This window comes from Antennarius striatus, chromosome 1 (genome assembly GCF_040054535.1).
Source record: "Antennarius striatus isolate MH-2024 chromosome 1, ASM4005453v1, whole genome shotgun sequence".
Classification (NCBI taxonomy): Eukaryota; Metazoa; Chordata; class Actinopteri; order Lophiiformes; family Antennariidae; genus Antennarius; species Antennarius striatus.
Genome location: NC_090776.1, coordinates 21,350,293 through 21,370,285, shown reverse-complemented (window position 1 = coordinate 21,370,285; position 19,993 = coordinate 21,350,293). Strand labels below are relative to the sequence as shown.

The window sequence follows — 19,993 nt, the reverse complement described above, 5'->3', positions numbered from 1 at the left end:
GGTGATTCCAAATCAAAATCTGTTTGGATTAATTTTGTTTTAATCGCTGGTTAATAATCCACATTTGCGTCCACATTCACGGTAACGTGCTCAGTAGTAACGTACATGTTGTTTTTAATTCTGCGTCTTAGTGCGCATGCGCGCCCGCGCAGCGACTCCTCGGTGTGGACAGGCGGAGATCCCTGAACGTGACAGACACGACTCACCGGAGAGAGCCGCTGGTTGTTTACCTGCTGTTTGTTTACTGTTTACACCTGGTTTTATTTGTCTCCATGCATTACCAGGTGCTTGACAGCGACTCCTGCTTCTCCTCGCTCTGTTTCATATGTCTAGCGCTGGGATTTAAAGGGAGTGATGAGGATTGGGAAGCAATAACAAGAGGACGCCCTGATGTCCCGTTAACATCGCAGTGTCCTTCGGTTTAACTCCACACGTCCGCCCCCACCAGTCCGGTCCGGTCCGGTCCGCATCCGATCCGAGGTGCACCGCGATGGACGAGAAGGAGCCGCAGGCGGACGGCGGGGCGAGGGGTCTGCCGGGCCTGCTGCCCGGGCTGCAGGGCGCCGAGGGGAGCGCGCTGCAGCTGAGGATCAAGAACTCCATCTGGTACGGAGGCGCTCACATGTCTGCATGCTCCAGGAATAACAAGACATCAGCAGATAATTAGGATTTACTTCAGAATAAAAGTCTGTCTGCAAAGTAACAGGAGCTGACCCATAAATGTAGTAGAGAAAAATAAAATACATAATATACACCTATGAAAGTCAGATACTGTACAAGTATTAAGTGCTAGAAAATACTTGAATACACTGCAGTAGTTGGAGTAATGTACTAAATCACCTCCATCACTGTTTTTACGGTAGTGAATGTGAGTGGAACACAGTGTCAGGAAAATCCAGTTTACAAAAAGTCCCTTAGAAGAAGTACAGAGGTATGAAGTATCACAAGTAAAATGTATTTTCATGAACACTCTGTACTGTAATGCTGTCATGCATTGTGATATCATTTACTTGGACTGTGTTTTGGTTGTTTGCTGGAAGCTGACTAACTTTTTCTGTCTGTTTAGTGAGCTCTATGAAGCTTTCAGATAAATGTGACAAAGTAAAAATGATATTTCCCTCTGACCTACAGTGAAGTTGGAGTATGAGTGACATTAGATTAAACTATACATAAAAAGCAGAGGCACCGAAACCTGGTACTGAGTTACATTTCATCCACTGCTTATCTGTGCTGAGGAGGTTGTTTATCTGTTTGTTTTGGTCACAAAAATGTTTGACAGGATTGTATAAAACTTGGTAGAAAGGTGGGGCTGAGGTTGGGTAAGGAAGAAAATCATTCTGGTACAGATTTTATTATAGATTCAGGGATTTTTTTTAAAAAAAAATCACTGAAATAAGAAACTTAAAAGCCTTTTCCTTAATTCTACAACTCCTGAAGGGATTTCCATGAAACGTGGTGGTGAGGTGGGTCAGTCGAGCGAAGCAGACGTGTGTAGGACTGCTTTGTCTTGGCAGAGGTGCACGCTCTCCTGAGTGCCTTTCTAGTTATAAATACGTACGTACATAGATGTAGTTTCCATAACATCACTGATTCATAGAATGTGTCCAGAGGGTTGTTCCTTCAGAATGAGCAGTGGGTGGCTCTCGTTTAACCGATTGTTAGGTGAACAGTTCTGTCTTCTCTCCTGCTGCTCAGCTTCGGCAGTTCTGCTCCAGGAGTTTTTGGGTTGGACGTTAATGCTGACAGAAAAGATGCCTTCAGATCAGAATCTGTTGATCGTGTCCCAGAGGAATAAATCCAGTTACATTTATTCATGTACTGAACAATTTTCAGGTCTCAGCTGTATATCATTTTAATGCTACTGCACCAATATCTGAAAATATTGCGCTTTGTACTCTGCAGACTGATTTGTATATTATGTGTTATTATCTTTGGAACTCAAACAGACCTGAGAAATCAGTCACCTAGATTTACATGCTTTTTGAACAGTTTAACAGTGAATTATTCCAGATTTGATTTTTATTTAGATATTCATTGTTTTTGGCATTATCCAATTTCCGATGAAGCTTATTATTGTTCATTTCTGACAGTCATGGAAAGGGCTGCTGTACTCATTAAATTTTGGATGATTAATCATCATGAAAATTCAACACTTTACCCACTGGAAGTTAATGGGCTCTCCTTTTTCCATCACCGCAGTAGTAGTGTGTTTTTCTTTTTGGCTCTGCCACACAAATATCCACAATATTCACACCAATAGATGATCGATGATCAATAAAATGTTAAGTAAATTTGAAGAGAATCACTTACTGATGTTAAAGGTTAATTTGCCATCAATATTATTGATGTTCTTCAGTCGTGGCAGAATAAGCCAATAAGCGGATTAACTGCCAGCTTTTTTCGAATACATATACTAATTTTTTTTTAATCCATAAAAATACACAATTGATCAACCTAACCCAACAGTATCCACAATATAATATTGGTTACAGATTAACACAAATTCCTAATCATCTCTCATTGTAATAAATTACATCCTAGTGTATAATTCAGCTTGAGTATATTCAGGAAAATATTTCAAATACAGGGCATTAACTTGCACTAGAATATTCCTTCTTTTATTTGAGTCAGTGCTCGGCACTATTTAACCCTCACACCCCCTTCACCTTGTGTCTGTTTTTTACCATCTTGTCATAATTTCGATCTTCGATTCACTAATATCATGAAGCTGGGGGCTAAAGTTCCAGTAGGTATAATTTTCTTTGCACAACAGATTCACACAATGAAAAGTGTTTTGATTACAGCGCAAATCTAGTTATAAATCAACGGATTTTTTTAGAAACTATTCCCACATACCAGATCTGAACTATATAATCAGAATTATTGTCACACATGATTAGGTAAAAAGAACTTACTGAACTGAGACTAATTCATCTATCCCTAGGCTGCAAATTACCATTAAAAATAAATCCGATAGAATCACTTGATTGAGTAATGTGAAGAAAAAACTACTTCTTGGAAAGAACAACTTGCCCATGTCACATTTCACATAACAAAATCAAAAATTCTAAGTCGAGAACAAACCCAAGAAGTTAAAATAAATTTGTCTTTAAGGATGATGCTCTGATATGTTCTGACAGCAAATACCCTTTTCTTTCTGAATGGGAATGAACTCAAATGCAGTTCTGCTATTTAAATATCATAAAATGTCAGGAGATGACCAGGAAGCACAGCAGTTCAGAGTTGGCTGAGATTCTTCGACTGAAAGAATCTCCTTCCTATCTGAAGCTCCCCACCAGTTAGCCAGCACAGAAGAAGCCTCTTATGTGAAAACGAAACGTCTTGATACCCTAAAGAGAATCTTCAGAGTGAACCTGCAGATTATACTGAATCCAGTTTGACATACTGGGATCATTAATATGTGTCCTGCTCATAAAATCTTTAAACTTTTAATCAAAACATAAATATTGATGTTCAGAGAGAGTGTCCTGATGGTTTTCATGTAAGCCTGTAAGGCTGAGCTACATGCAGATATTTTACCTCATGCGATTTGAAGGTTCTTTAGCATCTTTTTTCTAATGTTAGCGGTAGTCAAACCAGGTGTCACTCAGTTTACATAAAAAATGTGCCTTACAAATAGCTTACCATCACTGGGTAGCCACCTGGTAACAGTAAATTAAAGTGAACTGTTCTTGTCCTGGCTTAGAGCTTCTCCTGAGAATCTTTAAATGAGACTTAACCTCCTGTCTCACAGTAAACAACAGCCTGACCTATCTGCAGATTAGGAATTAGACCTGGAGGGGTTATTCATGTCGGCCTCTGAATGATGTTTCATGGGTTTAAATCTCACAGGAGTCCTATTGTTACCTCTGCCACAAAGGTTATCTTTACGGCCCTTTCTTCTTCTTCTTTTTTTAGTTAGCAGAATATCTAAACATTTCTGACAGGCTTTTATTAAAATGTTGTAGAGAGATTGTTCTTTGAATTGGGAAGGGGTGATTTGATCCAGGAAATGTTTTGCACCTTTGATGCTCTCCTAATGTGCTTCTGGCTTTTAAGTATTTTCTTTCTCATTGTCAAAAATAGTCCAAACATTGTTTGTTTACAACATTTGAATATATGAGATGTTTTATGATGAGATCATTACATTGATACAGCAATAAATGATTTTATTTTTTGAAATGGTTTAGCATAATGGCTAAAAAGGATAAAAGCTTGTCTGAATAAGGTGTTCCCTCAACTTTAACATCAGACTGGATGACACAAACATATTGAACACATCCTCAACGACTGTATACACAAATGTCTGTGTCTGACAGAACCCCCCCCCCTCTGTTTTTATGTATGATAACATGTGTTGCTTGTGATGGGATACATGACGTGAAAGATGCTGAAGGGAGGGTCGCCTCATACCGAACATTCCTGTGCTTTATAAATAAATACACTTTAGACACAAGCACTCAAGTTACACCAGCTTCATACTAATTTATTCTATGTCTGTATTTTGCAGCAAATCTGTCCAGTCGAAAGTGGAAAACATTCTGGTGAGTATTTTACAAATATTTTTACTGTACAAGTTGAAATTTAATGAAACCATTTTAGAGTGTTCCATTTATTTTTTCAGCATATATACTGCTCACAAAAATTAAAGGAACACTTTTTTAACTGGGCCTGGCATGAAATCAATTAAACCTGTCTGATAATTTTCTGGTTGGTTAAGCAGCTGAGGGCATTGTTGATCACTTTCAGCTGTATTGGTGTTCATGGAATTAAGCATAGGTGCACTACAATGGCAATAATTAGAAAACCCTCAAAACACGACTGGTTTCACGTGTGGAGGTCATCTCAAGTTTCTCCCTCTTGACTTTTTTTGGCTGGTTTTCCACTCGTGCTGGTTTTGGCTTGAGTGATTATCTCTACTGGCAGTATGAGGCGATTCCTTAACCCTACAGAAGTTGCACAGGTTGTCCAACTTCTCCAAGATGGCACGTCCACATTTGCTGCAGCAAGAAGGTTTAATGTGTCTCCCAGCACAATCTCCAGAGCATGGAGGACATTTCAGGAGATTGGTGGTTATTCTCGGAGAGCTGGACAGGCCCGCAGAAGGTCCTCAACCCAACAGCAGGACTGATACCTGCTCCTTTGTGCAAGGCGGAACAGGCTGAGCACTGCTCATGCCCTACAGAATGACCTCCAGAGGGCCACTGGCGTGAATGTCTCTACCCAAACAATCAGGAACAGACTTTATGAACAGACAAGATACTGAAAAGCATTTTGAGTTGCAGAAATGAAGTTTTTGAAAAAATGGACTAGCCTGCCACATCTTCATTTCACTCTGATTTTAGGGTATCTACACAAATAAGCCCTCTGTAGGCTGAAAACTTTTATTTCCATTAAAAGATTGGCATCCTTTTGTTCCTAAGACATTGCCCTGTCGTTATTTGTAGAGATATCCAACTTCATATTGAGATCTGATGGGTCTAATGTGTTTCTTTTAAGTGCTACTTTAATTTTTGTGAGCAGTGTGTCTAACACAAACATAACTATTTTCAAATGGTCAAATTTATTAGTTCTTGACGGCTTATTTTGTAGCATTTCCTAATAAAAAAAAAAAAGACAATAAAATCTGGTTGCGGAAGCTATTTATCAACTTGTAGAGGGCACCTCTGAAGACACGACCAGAATGACTTACTGAAGTCATACGGCTGGATCTACAAGGTCAACAACTATTGCTCTGAAAATGACTGAACAATAAAGTTTTAAAATTTGTGCACATTTCCCTGAAGCATCCAAAAGTTTTGCCTGTGTGGGATGTCAACTGAAAGATGTGCAGTGAACCCATGGGAATGGTGACAACAGAAGATCCCTGACAGCAGACTCAGGAATCGGTCAAACAAGCTTTCAGTAGACCAGCTTAATATGGTTGTCTCCACTGCAAATAGAGTACAAATTAATGAATTAATGTGCCGCACCAAGAAAGATCAGGCTCGAACATTCTACATGTAGACTGGTATTAAGTCTTACATGTTCCAGAGACATTTAACAGTACTAATAGAATGTTATACGCAAGTTTTGTTTTTCTGTTCAGCACCTGATGGTGATGCACACTTAGGCTGGAAAACCTCTATTTCAGCAATACAATTATTTATTTTTTGGTTAAATTTATTAGGTGACACATTTATTTTTCACTTGCCCACCAGATTGTGTGTGTGTGTGTGTGTGTGTGTGTGTGTGTGTGTGTGTGTGTGTGTGTGTGTGTGTGTGTGTGTGTGTGTGGCATGATACTTGAACTAATATTTACTTTATTTTTCCCATTCAAATGTTCCTTTGGAACTGTACTTATAGTGCTAGACCTTGGCTATCTGTCATTGTGGGCATCAGTGGACTATTAGTCCGATGTTTCTTACAATATGATCTTAACAGATATCAATGTTGGAAGGAGCTGGTACCAACAGGGGAATCTTAGCGAGCTGTGATTCCCCAGCAACAAAGAAATTAAGTTGAGAAGATGGATAGAATAAAGTTTATTCTTAGTAGCCAATCGAGAGAATGGATATAAATATATGCAGTATACAGTACATGAATGAAGACATGTTGGCACTGTGTGGATATGTTTCTGTACGCACCATGCTGCAGCCTGTCCTGAGGGACAGGTCAACAGCAGCAGTCAGTGTTGATGTGTGTCTGCAGGCATTTACATCGCATGTATGATATTTACGTCTCAGACGATTCACTACTAGGCAAACACATTTCAATCAGGAGATGCTCGTGGTGTGCGTAAATAATATTGTTTATCAAATCGGTTGATTTTTGATAATTAGTGTGTCAGAAGGTTATCCATTCCGAGCAGCAAGAACATCTACAGTAGTACCAGGAGATACGAGTTTAATTCGTTCCATGACTGAGTTCGTAAGTCGAACAACTCGTAACTCCAATTTTTCCCCTTTTAAAATAACTAAAATAATTTTAATCCATTCGAGCCTTTTAAAAAAGTTCCAAACCCCTCTAAATTATGAAAAAAATGTTTTTATCAACCATTAGACCTGCATATTTGACCAGTGCATAATTAATTATATATAAGTTGTGTAAACAGTGTTAAAAAACAAAAAAAACAAAAACAAAAGTCGCGAGAACACACAAGATACGTTTTTACTACGAGAATGAGATCCGGTCTCATCTGATGTTGTATCCATCTGCCAACATGTGGGAAAGAATGAGATCAGGTCTCAGCTCAATTGTATCCATCCACCAACAAGCAGTGGTTTCCTGCAGCACGGCACATCTTTCACGTGGCTCCGTAGTGCACTGGCGTCGTGCCTGGAGTGTCCCCCGCCTCTTGTCCGTGAGTCCGGTGGGATAGGCTCCAGCAATCCCTGCGACCCATAAAAACAGACACAGCCGTTCAGCAGAGGAATGAATGTGTATATATTTTTCTGTGTATCCCCCTTGGGTACAGTGGTGGCGGTGGCTAATGACCTGGTAAAACCTATGCATGATGATGTATGTGAATGTCTGAAAACTGAGCAGTCTTCAGAGATTCTAACTACCCAGAATGCACTGGATAACTAGTCCATCTTGTTGTTAAACATACAGTAAAATCATATTTACTGCTTGTCAACTGTACTTACTGTTATTACATTTGAGTCTATGTTGGCCTCAAGGCTTCAATGAGTAGACTAGAAATATCTCCTGTTGCCAAGTCGTGTCAGAGGTTCATCCCATTCAGCGGAGCGGTGAACATTTCCATTGCATAGAGACCTTATGAGGTTGTAATGAAAGTGTTGTGAACGAGCAAACCTTCACTTCTTCACAGATAAACACAGTTATACTTTATTTTCTAATATATACAAGCAGACTTTTGATGTTTTGGTGAGATCTGAGTCACATTTGAGATGTCGGTTTTCAGGAATGAATACATTTTGTTCTAAATAAATGTTTGGACATTTCATCAAATAATGGTTGAGACATTTCAGTTTGACTGTCATGTACCATTCAACATTGTGAATTATCAAATTAGTCCCTGTCACTCTTTGAAATCTACTGTGTCCTAAAGAATAATAAGTCTAAACATTGGACTTTTTAAATCTTTGCAGCAAGACGTGGAGCGGTTCACTGACATCGAAAAACTCTACCTCTACCTGAAGTTGCCTTCTGGTCCGATCAGTAACACTGATAAAAGGTGAGGACGCGACATCTGATGAAATATTAGAGAAATATACAATATATCTATGTACTGTTGTCTTTAAAAAGTATGGTTATGTCGGGCGTAGTAGTTCAAGATGACTTGACAGATTGGAGGGTCAATGAAAGCATTTTAATTTGTCGATCAATCTGTGATCTTTTCCCAGTGACCAGAGCGCCCTGTCGTCAAGCCGAACGCAGCAGATGCACGCCTTCAGCTGGATCCACAATCATTTGGAGGAATATCCAGAGACCTCGCTCCCCAAGCAGGAGGTCTATGATGAATACAAGTAGGTCCAAAACACACGGGATGTGCCACACACATTTAAAATACAGTTATGTGTGAATAAATGAAGAAATATTATATTAAACTTTCCTACTTTCTTCATTCCCTATGAAGCATGTTAAAATATACAGCACACATTGACTAATTTTTTTTAATCACGTTTTCATTAAATAGCAGTCACTAGCTTTTAAGATTCTTTCTCCTCTAAATTACTGCTTGCTGAAGTGTCAGTATAAATAGATGCTCTCTCACAGAGAGTAGCATGTGTTGGTAATATTAGAATGGAAAGTCTGAGGCAGCCATTGAAATGCTCTGACTGTGTTATGTAACTGTCTTTTTAACTCTACCAGATCAAATATATGGAGCCCGCCAGAAATACTGGGGCCTTTAGAATAGACAGGTGAAATGCCTCTGAAGAGATGTAATGGGATGTTGTTCAAAACAACAAATCTTTTTTTGTATTATACATTGAAACAATTATAGTTTTTCAAACTTTCTTTATACATTGTTTAAGCGTCAAGATTTTTGGATGAATAAAATCAAGGTGGACTAATGTCAGATTTCAGAGATAGAAATTTGCTTAAGTATAGCAGAAATCTGTGACAACTCTGTAGATATTTCATCTTAATTAATTAACTGAAATTATTTACTGTCAAATTCTGAGTTTCAAATACATTTTTAAACATTCTACAGAATTACCACTTCATTCATTTTTTAATACACATAATATCATTATAATTTCCTCACTGTGATTGACAATTGACATGATTCAAGTCATTTAAATGAGTGATGTTGTTCGGTATTTCAGTTATAGCTTTCATGGTTCTAGACTCTATAATCACACCATGATATTTGTTGCATTTAATTTTAAAAGTTAGTTTTTTTCTTTTTTTCTACTTTTATTATTTAGAAAATGCTTATAGAAAAGGTTTCATTGAGGGTCGTTCTTTACGTCAGGTGATGTTCACTCTGTCGTGTCTTTCAGGAGCTTCTGTGACAATCTGAGCTACCACCCGCTGAGTGCTGCAGACTTTGGAAAAATTATGAAAAACGTCTTCCCAAACATGAAGGCACGTCGACTTGGCATGAGGGGAAAATCTAAATATCCTTTACTGGAATAGATTGTAACAGTCTGGCCTCTGTCTCTGGTCACAGACCACCTGCTGTTGCAGTTCATAAGCTCTCTAAATATAGATGTGAAATGAAATAAAGTCTCTCTCTGCTTCAGAAGCACAAGCATTATACAGAGGCCCTCAGAAGGGACTGACTGTCATCATGACCTTCATGGACATGTGATTACTATTATAATTTCTTTTAAGTTGGTATATGATAATGATCTTCAACCATTCCAATTTTGCCTACAAAGAGATCATAGGTCATTAGTTTTAAGGGTTATTATGTGAAAAATACTGTAGGTTTGTAACAGTAAAATGAGTGGAATGTAAATGTTATGTTTTCATCTCTACTATGTTTAAAATATAAAAATATAAAATAACTGCTTGAATATAAACAGAATATAAACAGGCTCCATTTAGTCATTTGGGAATTCTTTTGGTGTTATTTGCACCAAATAAGGTTTTTGTAATTCTGATATTTGGTAACATGTATTTTTGTTTTTGTTTGGTGTGATGGAGCGATTTTCCTTTAACTGTGTAAATATTACTACGTATGACTCACAACATTCTTTGTTTTCATCAAGCCCACTACTGATATATGTTTATTTCTATTTTCAAATAGACTTATTAGAGTCATCGGGTGAAATTTCCTAAATGATTTAATATTGCACTGAATAGCACCATAACTTTATAAGTAATTGCTTTAACAAATAAATAAGTAAACACACAAACCAACAATGGAAAAAAGTCGTATCCTAAACAGATATAGAAAAGTATTTTTTCCATTATCACCCAGCTCTACTTCACTTCAATCCCATCATTATTGATCACTGATCAGTTGCTGTGACTAAATGTTTGATAAGTGCAGATTTTATACTTTGCCTTTAAGTTTCTCCATTGTTCTGAGCAGTTTGAGATCTCAATAAATACATTAATTGTTGTCTTTTAATAAATCTAAATATATGTAATATATATCGTCAGCATATTTTCATTTCGTGTAATCAAATGCTTTTGATCTTAACGCCATCCCACATATTGCTATAGTGGCTTAAGGAAGAGGCCCTTTGTTCACATGCCGTCTCTTCCCACCCTGGACCTCCATAAAACAGGGGATGGAGTAAGAACATTTACACCTTCCTTCTTGGTATTTCTGATATCTCTGTGATTCGTCTCATTCGTGCCATTAATGCCACCTCTCATGTCCTGCCTGTAGCTCCAGTATGATGTCATAGAGTCAGCAGGTCAGCTGAGCAGCATGAAGGAGGATGTGCGGTTTGCAGCCTGCGACCTGGTGTGTGAGTGGGCCCAAAAGGTGCTGAAACGACAGTTTGATGCCGTGGAAGACTTGGCTCGCTTCCTAATCGACAGCCATTATATCAGTAACAAGTCTCTGGCAGCTCTCACTATTACAGCCGGCACAGCCACAGGTAAGAAGAGGTCAGCTTTAGTCTCATTTACAAACAAGTCAGCAGTGGCATCTAGTGGCATTTCTCTCTGGATGTTTAAGTGTCTGTGTGTATCTGAACTTTTACAACTTTGAATCAATCAAACACATTAATATATCATGTTTTGTATGAGGACCGACAACAAGTTAACCATTACTTGAATTCAGAATGGTAAAAACAAACAACACATTTTTGGGTTGAAGTTATAGCAGTAAATGCTTACATAAAAAGCAGATTATATATCTGAATATGCCCACATTCCTATTTAAAGTTGACTTAATGTTAATGATTTTATACTTATTTGTTAAATTTTTTTGTGCTCTTGTGTTGTATTCATTTTGTTTAAATAAAGAGATAATCTATATTAAGACTACAGTACACGATATTGGGAAAAAACTGGCATTTTCTTTTGAAATTTAGTTGTCTACGTATTATCTATCTATTATCTACGTATTGTTAAAAATGAATAAATATTTACCAAGTTGCTAGGAAAATGGTATTCAGAAAGAATTTGCCTTTGTCAAACTTTTTTGCAACAGATTAAATTCTGTGTGATTAATGAGATTTGTCTTGTAGATAAGTCTTGGATAAATGAGACTCGTAACAATTTTTGTTTTGTAACAAGAAGCTAAATAGTTGTACTGTGATGCCTTCAGAGTTGATTTGTCTTAGTTCACATCACATGTCCTGCAATATCACTGCTACACATGCAATATTGCGCTATTACACAAAATTCATTGTGCAGTCGTATTTTTATTTTTTTTTTACTAATAATTGATACGGTCATAGTTTGGATCAGCTGCTTTGTTTAATCTGTTATTCTAGATCTTGCACTGCTTTAATGCTTTACTTGAATATTAAAAATGTGTAGATTTCAAGAAGATGCACAAATGATTCCTTAGTAAACATGTGATTAAAGCTCAAACATTTATGTATTTACATGTTAAGATGATGTAAATATTATGTTTTACTAACAGCTTGTTACAAATAAAAATTCCTCTGTTTCATTTCTTTAGAAGTGAACGCTCCACAGTTGGTCTCAGCATTCGTCCCCACAGCTGAGACTCACTCCTTCCAGCCTCATGCGACTACCCTGTCTTCACCCTCTGTCGATGCCAAGCAGCAGCTCCAGAGAAAGATCCAGAGGAAGCAGCAGGAGCAAAAACTGCACTCTCCTTTACCAGGGGAGGGACAACCCACGAAGACAACCGACGGCGTGTCCTGCACCAACCCCACGCCTCCATCACCCCAGCCAACCATAGGCGTTGTGGTTGCTGCTGCACCGAGCCCCGTCACGGTGAGCATGTCGGATAGTCAGTGGTAATATTTCTCTCTAAGTGACATTTTACAGGTTTTATTACTTACTGAGAGTAAATTAACACCTCAATGAAGTTGACTGATGCATTGGAACTATATATCTATAAATTTAAACTCTGAGAAATAATTAATAGAACCATCAACATACTACTGTATAGTAAAAAATATTTGTTATATAAATTTTTATACATTTCAGTGAGTAATTTTGTTTGATATGAGTGGAATATGATCATTATAAGACCAAAGATAATTAGTCACAATAGAATTTATCTGTTATCCATGTTGGATTCAGAAATATGTAAATTAAGGCAAAATAAACAATTACAATTACCTGAATTATTACTAGGCCTGTTGTCACAGAAAATTATAAGAAAATACACATAATCAATATAACCTGTGGGCATTGCATGAGGACCGAAGCCTCCAAACATGGATAACATTTAAACCACTGCCCCATCTGTGCCTTGGGATTGAATAAGTTTGAGACAGCAGTAGTCAATAAAGTTGCTGTTTTGTGTCTAATTTTGAAATAAGTTAAAATCTGTTATATTTACATAATTAAACTGTTCTTTTAGAATTTTTTTTAATTGCAAACATCTGATCCATAAATTAATATATATTTCCAATAAATCTAATATACAATTGGAGTTAAATAATTTTGCTTCTTACTGTAGATCCAAAATTACATGCCAGTTTAATAATCTATTATCTAGTTATCTGGTTTTATAGCTGTGACAAAGTTCAAATTTTAAGTGTTTGGATGGATTATAAATTAAATCGCAGCGTAATTCTAGCACCTGCCCATCAGCAGCCCATCAAACTTTCAAAATAATGTTATTTTATGTGACACAATAGAACTCTTTTAGGTAGCAAGTGATTAATAATAAGAAGTGTTACTGGCCTTTTCTCCCTGTAGGTACAGACAAGCAGGCAGCGGACATCGCCCAGTCCAGTGAGAACAATAGAAAATAAAACGCTGCCTATTAACTTTCAAATGGTAACCCAACCAGTTCAGACAGCAAAGCAGAGCACCAAAACCCCACAAAATATTTTATCCAGTCCTGTGGGTGAACGCACCGCACGGCAGCGTTACGCTCAAATCCTGCCAAAGCCTTCAGCCACCCCCGCCATCGCTCTGCGCTCACCCTCCACCATGATCATCGGCAACAGCCACATTAAGACTGTGATGAGTACGTGTCACGTCAGTCCTGTCAGTTTGGTCAAGATGACGGCCATATCTCTTGCACCTAACAACAACAATACCACCACTTCCCTCACAAACACAACTCTACAACCAGCAGCTCCGGTCATTAGCAGCTCAACAATTGTGGAAGACATTAGTCAAAATCAGAGGAGCGCTTCCGCAGCCGACAGTCTGACTGATGAAGTTCAGGCTTCAAACACCCAAACGATGGATGTTGAAATGGAAGTTGAAGCTATACATAAAAACAGCCAAATGCAAAATCCTAACTGTTTAATTTTGCATGAAGGAGCAGTGGCTAATAGGAGTGGAGCGGCTGTACAAAGGGCCGCTAGCGTGCCCATTCCTCAGACTAGAGATTTCCTGGGTCTGGAGGAAACATCCAGGTCAACCTGCAACAGAAAACCCTTCTCCAGCACGAGCAGTGTTGCACCACCTGAAAGCAAAAATAATAGCTGTAATAATACAAGCACCTTGCGATTAACTACTGACAGTCAGAATAGCAGTGCTGTTTCTTTACTTAACACCAGCAGAACACCAACTGGAGGTTCTACATCAGCAAAGCAAGGTTTCTGGTCCACTAAGAGCCTCAGGAAGCGCTCAGGCCTCAGTCCAGACCTTTTGCCAATCAAGAGGGGTTTTTTTCCTCAGCAGACAGTAGAGGGCGCTGCTCATCTTGGGTATTGTAGTACGAATGCAGAAGGTAACCTCCATAGGCCAGGAGCTCCAACTAGACCTGAAAGTGCACCAGCATCCAGGGAGGTAGAAGTGAAAATGAACTTGTCCACTCAAGTCCACCCGCTCTGCGCTTCCTCTGTAAGAGCCACTGGTTTCTACTCTGTTGCCAAAACACAGAACTCAATGCAGAGGGCAAACACTTCCACTGTTATGGAAACTGACACCTCAGTCAGTCACACATTAGTAAAGCAGCAGCAGGGGCACGCATTAACTAACATGCAAGCCATATCTAATAGTTCAGAGATCATGGAACAACAGAACTACACTCAGCAGTCCAAGGGTGTGACTCAACCTTATGAGTTTCTCAATCGGGCTTCCTCGTCGAGTCAGCACTCTATGCAGACTGATGCCGACTACTTTCCCTTTGATGATGACGATGATGTGACCCAGGATAGCATCGTGGAGGAACTGGTGCAGATGGAAGAACAGATGAAACTTAACCACCTCCAGGCATTTGGAGACTATGACACATTTCAAGGAATGACAGACAACATATTGTCCACCAGCCAGACCATCAAGGCACTCTATCAGACTTCAAACAGCCACAGCAACCCCATCCAAACCCCAACACCGACCCCCACCCCTACGCCCACGTCAGACATGATGGGAAGCGCGCAAAGGCTCACCGGAGAGAGTCCCTTCTCCCACGCTGTGTCTACAACACCAGTAGACAGCAGCCGCCACACCCCAGTTGGTACACCGCACTCCAACTGCAGCAGCAACGTGCCCCCCAGTCCAGTGGAGTGCAGGAATCCGTTTGCATTCACACCCATCAACTCCAGCATCACAGGCCTCAACGACGGCAGCACCGTCTCCAGCAGCCCTGTCAAGCCAATGCAGAGACCGATGGCCACCCACCCGGACAAGACCAGGCTGGAGTGGATGAATATCAGTTACAGCAACAGCAGCAGTAGTTTGAACAAGACAAACAGCGGAATAGGAAATCTCCCCAGCTATCCAGGCTTAATAGGAGAGCATTTTCAAAAGCCACACGCCTTTGCCGTCCCTCACGCAAGACACCATGATGGCAAATTTGGCCACTTGGCTCCCATTTCACCTGTGCAGCAGCAAATTGCAACCAAACTGGAGGGTTTTGCCGTGCCTGCTCCTCTGGATAACAAAGCCACCAACACGCCCATTTCAACTTCTCGATGTCGCAGTGTTAGCCCTGCTGTGCATCAGAGGACTTGTGGAAACGCAGGAAGCTTCCCCTATATGGCTCGTTCGGCAGTGTCTCCTTTTAACTTGCCTGTGACGCCGGAGATGGTCAACATCTTCGCAAACAGTCAGACAAATCTTGGAGTGAGCAGCATTGCCCAAAGGAGCCACTCTGTACCGCTCAACATCATGATGCAAACTGAGGTCCCGCCTACATCTGGCCAACAAGGCAGTCGTGAAAACATCACCAACGTCCTTCTGAACAAGCTGGATGGAGACCATGACAACACTGTGCAGGGTCTCAATAGTTTACCCTCAAACTACACTGCGTGCATGAATCTTACCCAGATACTGGAGTCTGACCCCAACCTTTCCTACAGCGACAATCACCTCAGCCTGATGACCTCTGACCCCACCAGCACATGCAAGTTTCAGAGGCCAAGTTACCTTATGGATAATACTGTTAATGAACAAGTGCTTCTCAGCTCAGCGCAGACAGTCTCTGGAAAGCAGCATCAAAAAGAGACCCGATCAATGTTACCTCTGAGCTCACAGCAGCATCAGCAGTTGGATTTTAGCAGCACTATGAAAGAACTCCTGATAGACAACAGCCTTACTGCCGGTAACCAGCTCATGCATCACGTGTCGGACCTCACAACCGGACAGGCAGATGCCCACTGTGGAATCAGGATGAAATCAGAGCTGTCCAGTAGCATTAATGACCTGAACACATTGGACACGAACCTTTTGTTTGACCCCAACCAGCAGCAGGGGCAGTACGCCACCGCGGAGGAGCTGGTGAACGATCCTCTGTTTCAGCAGATTACCAGCGAGGCGTCACATTCAGGTGGGCTCGACTGGCTGGAAAGCAAAGAGCATCCAACCGTTGGCTTGATGGGTTGAGACTGATACAGTATATGTAACATTTTTAGTCATGTTGGACTTTTAATCTTTGTTTGCTGTTTGACTAATTTATTTTCAGGAATTGTAATTTTACTAATTAACACTGGACATATTGTGGTTTGTCCAGTTTAAGTGCCACGCTTGAAGTGCTGTGATGCAGAAAAATCTCTGATTAAAATGCTGGTCATTTTCGTTTAATTAGAGAACATCACCTCACATTGTTTGATCAAGACCATTTCTAACAAGGAAAAGTGTTTTTTTAATGTTGTGTGTAATAATTTCACTGAATATTCAGTGAAAAAATCAAAACAAAACATTTAATTGGTGTAAGAAACAAGATTATTAGTAGTAATAATCTGTTGTTTACATCTTTTCTTTATTTCATTGTGTCTGAATCTTAGTAAATGCAAACATGATCCAACAAAGTATATTTAAATATATTTAAATATACTTTAAAATATATTTGTAGTGTTTCATAATGTTGTAAGTTAAACATAAGAAAACATTTTGTGCAATGCAGGATGTAGATTCATCGGAAAAACTGGAGTATATCATGTATATCTGAAGTATATCTTTAGCTGCGTTTTATTTGATGAATACAGACACATGATTAAAATTATTCAATCATATTGAAACATTTATAGTGGTAATAATTATTAAGAGTCAAATTTACCAAAATAATTCACCTAGTTTAATAATTTCCAGCTGTCATCACTGATGGTTCACATTCATGAACACACTGACTCAGACTGTCATACTTTCAAATCATCTGTTTTGTCTCCACGTTTTCAAGCTTTGAAATCAAATTCTTTACATGAATCTTCTCTGACAATCATTACAGAATTGAGCCTCTAAGAATAATTAATCGGTTTAAAGAGTGGCAGGCAAATTTCAAACAACCTGCAGATATTCATATCAGTAATATGTTTAGGCTTTGTTTGCACATTGTTTTATCTATACTTGCACAATTTAATCTTTGTTATTTATTTAATTCAAATATATGTTTAGAAATATTGGAAATAAATATACGCAAGTACCGGTAAATGGAAAAAAAGAGTTAAAAATATAGTTTTCCCTGGTGGTCCTGAGCTGTGTGAACAAATTCTTTCCTGCAGTGACTCCCATATAATAGATTTATTCATGTATTCAGTGTCTACTGTTTATGGTAGTAATGTCACACACAGTACTGTGGAGCATTGTGGGTTACCTCTCATGTTGTGCGACATACAAACATGAGGGCTGAACCATAGGAAAAATAACTCATTTTGAATGAGGTTTCTGCACTTTTAAATTTAGGAATCGTATCTGAAAGAAGACTTACGTTATTTAAAATGAATAATACTCCTTATCGCTTATAAATAAATCAAATGCATTGTTTGTAATGTAAGAAAGATACACCTTTGAAGCTAACAGAAAGGTTTTCTTCTGCAAAATACTGAATGGACTTTTAGAGTTTGATTCCTATTATTGGTTTCATCATCCTGCACTGACAATCTGTAGAAGCTGTTTTTCTGTACATGACACTGAACTGTTTCTTTGAATGACGAAGGAGAATTTTTTTACTTCATACCCTGAACTGATCAAATGTGAATGTCTTTCTTCACACCGATTAAGGGCTGTGTGTAAAGAAGTCATGCAACTGCAAATGAGGTGCGATCTCGAGAGAGTTTTGGTTTTGGAGGCTTGTTTCCACACCAAAGACTTAACCTTTAATTATTAGCTTTCAAAACATGCACTATGATCTTGGATGTCTAATATCAAGCCATAACTGAATATCAGACATGAAGAAAAAAATGGGAAGTTAGTGAACAATGTGTCACACTGGAATGGTGTGTTTATAAACTACATATCAAATATTACTTTGTTTTCTACCGTTGATAATTTTCTAGATCCAACAGGTAAATAATGTTTTTATGCAGAAAGAAAAAAAACTACCACTAATATATTCATGTGTTTTTATCATAAGTCACACTAACTTTATTTGTTGTACATACTGACAGTGTGGCCTATTGTGTGTGTTTTTGTTCCACTATTTATTTTGAGTGTGTCTTTTTTGTACAGAGAATGTGATCTTGCAAACCAAATGATCTTGTGAATTCACAATAATCTGAATTGCACTGTTGTTATGTTTTGTAGCATACTTTTTACAGGTTTAATAGCATATTACCGCATATCGTACTCTGTACTTTTGTTAACATGATGCATTCACTACGTTGCAGTGGTTAATGACGACATGCAGTAAAGCTCTCACAATGCATGATGAACTGTGACTATCCATAATAATACTCCATATATAATCAAATATGTCGTATTATATTGTAGACAAACTTCCCAGTCAGATGATGAAACTGTTCTCTCTTTACTGTGTTTGTAATAACGTTTGGTTAGCACTGGCGTTTGTGTTTGAACATGATTTAACCCTTGCTCTTGTTAAAGTAGTGGAGCTGTAGAGCTGCCCTCACTGCTGTAAGCTCAGTGTGCAGAAGTTTTGTCTGCATTTTAGCAAGTTCTTTTACAAGTGGAAATGCTTGCGTTAATGGTTTATAAAGACATTTTAGACCAATAAACATTTTAAATACATTGATATCTTGAAATCAGTGTTTCTTATTCTTATTTCAGAGAAAGAGTGTCTGACCTGGAGGCATGACAGGAGTGTTTGAGTAAATATATGTCGAATGTTGTTGGCATTATTCATGCTAAACAAAACATTACATTGCCACTTCCTGTGCCAGGTGGGCCAAAAGAACACCCACTAATTGTGAATCCTCTTCCAGCATATGGAGTGAGGAGGTTACAATGGAAACTTCCATCCATCCATTAATTTCTGTAGACAAGATGATTGCAATCATCTCACTGGCTACAGGCGAGAGGGGGGCGACTCCCCTAATGAGAGTCAGCTCCTTGTGGGCCCCAAGGACATTTCGTACAGTTCCAATGTTTGTCACATAATGTGTACTTCCTGCTGCCAGCAGGGAACGCTGTCACTGTAACTGCATATTGTCTTCAAGCTGGTAAGAAAGAACAGCACTTGTAAGATGAACAAAAACAAACACACATACTCAAAATGATCATCTTCCTGCTGTGTGTATATATATACTGTATATCCGTGTGTGTGAATACACATGTACACAAGGGGCCTGTCGGCATTCAGAGAGGTAGAGCAGCGGGCAGCTTCGTTGTAGGGGGGGCGCCCTAGGGAGCCTTGCTCAAGGACTCAGGGACACCTTGGCTCAAGGACACCTCGGCAGTGCTCAGGAGGTGAACCGGCCACCCTCCACGACCCAGTGGACTGAGTCACATGAGCTGGCCAGAAAGAACAATGTGACGATGTGAAGTTAGCCATCTGATTAATTTGTACAAAACAATGTGACAGTTGTTTAGCTAGCTGTGAATTTGCCGACTGAACAGACTCAGGCATCAGTTCCTCTACTGGGAGATTTTGCAGGTTCTCCTCTGAGTCATACGTGATGACTGACAGGAACTCTTTCTGTATACGTCTATAAATTTGTCATGCATACAACAGCTGAACAGATGGATGGCAACTCTCTAAAATTAACCCCTGACAAGATTCCTGGAATTGATCCTTTCTTAGTACTGTACTTCCTGCATCATTATTTCGTCCATGTTAAACTGGACAACAAGAACCTGG

The 19,993-nt window shown here is 39.1% G+C and overlaps 1 protein-coding gene across 1 annotated transcript; it reads left to right on the top strand.

The window, feature by feature from the left end:
• Positions 1 to 81: 81 nt before the first annotated feature.
• Positions 82 to 18,904, top strand: LOC137592507 (DNA-binding protein RFX7-like). Its single transcript, XM_068310758.1, has 9 exons — positions 82 to 606; positions 4,511 to 4,544; positions 8,094 to 8,179; positions 8,349 to 8,471; positions 9,453 to 9,569; positions 10,615 to 10,699; positions 10,796 to 11,009; positions 12,044 to 12,324; positions 13,261 to 18,904. The coding sequence occupies exons 1-9, from the start codon at positions 491 to 493 to the stop codon at positions 16,342 to 16,344; spliced, it is 4,140 nt and encodes a 1,379-aa protein (XP_068166859.1). The 5' UTR covers positions 82 to 490; the 3' UTR covers positions 16,345 to 18,904.
• The last annotated feature ends 1,089 nt before the right edge of the window (positions 18,905 to 19,993 follow it).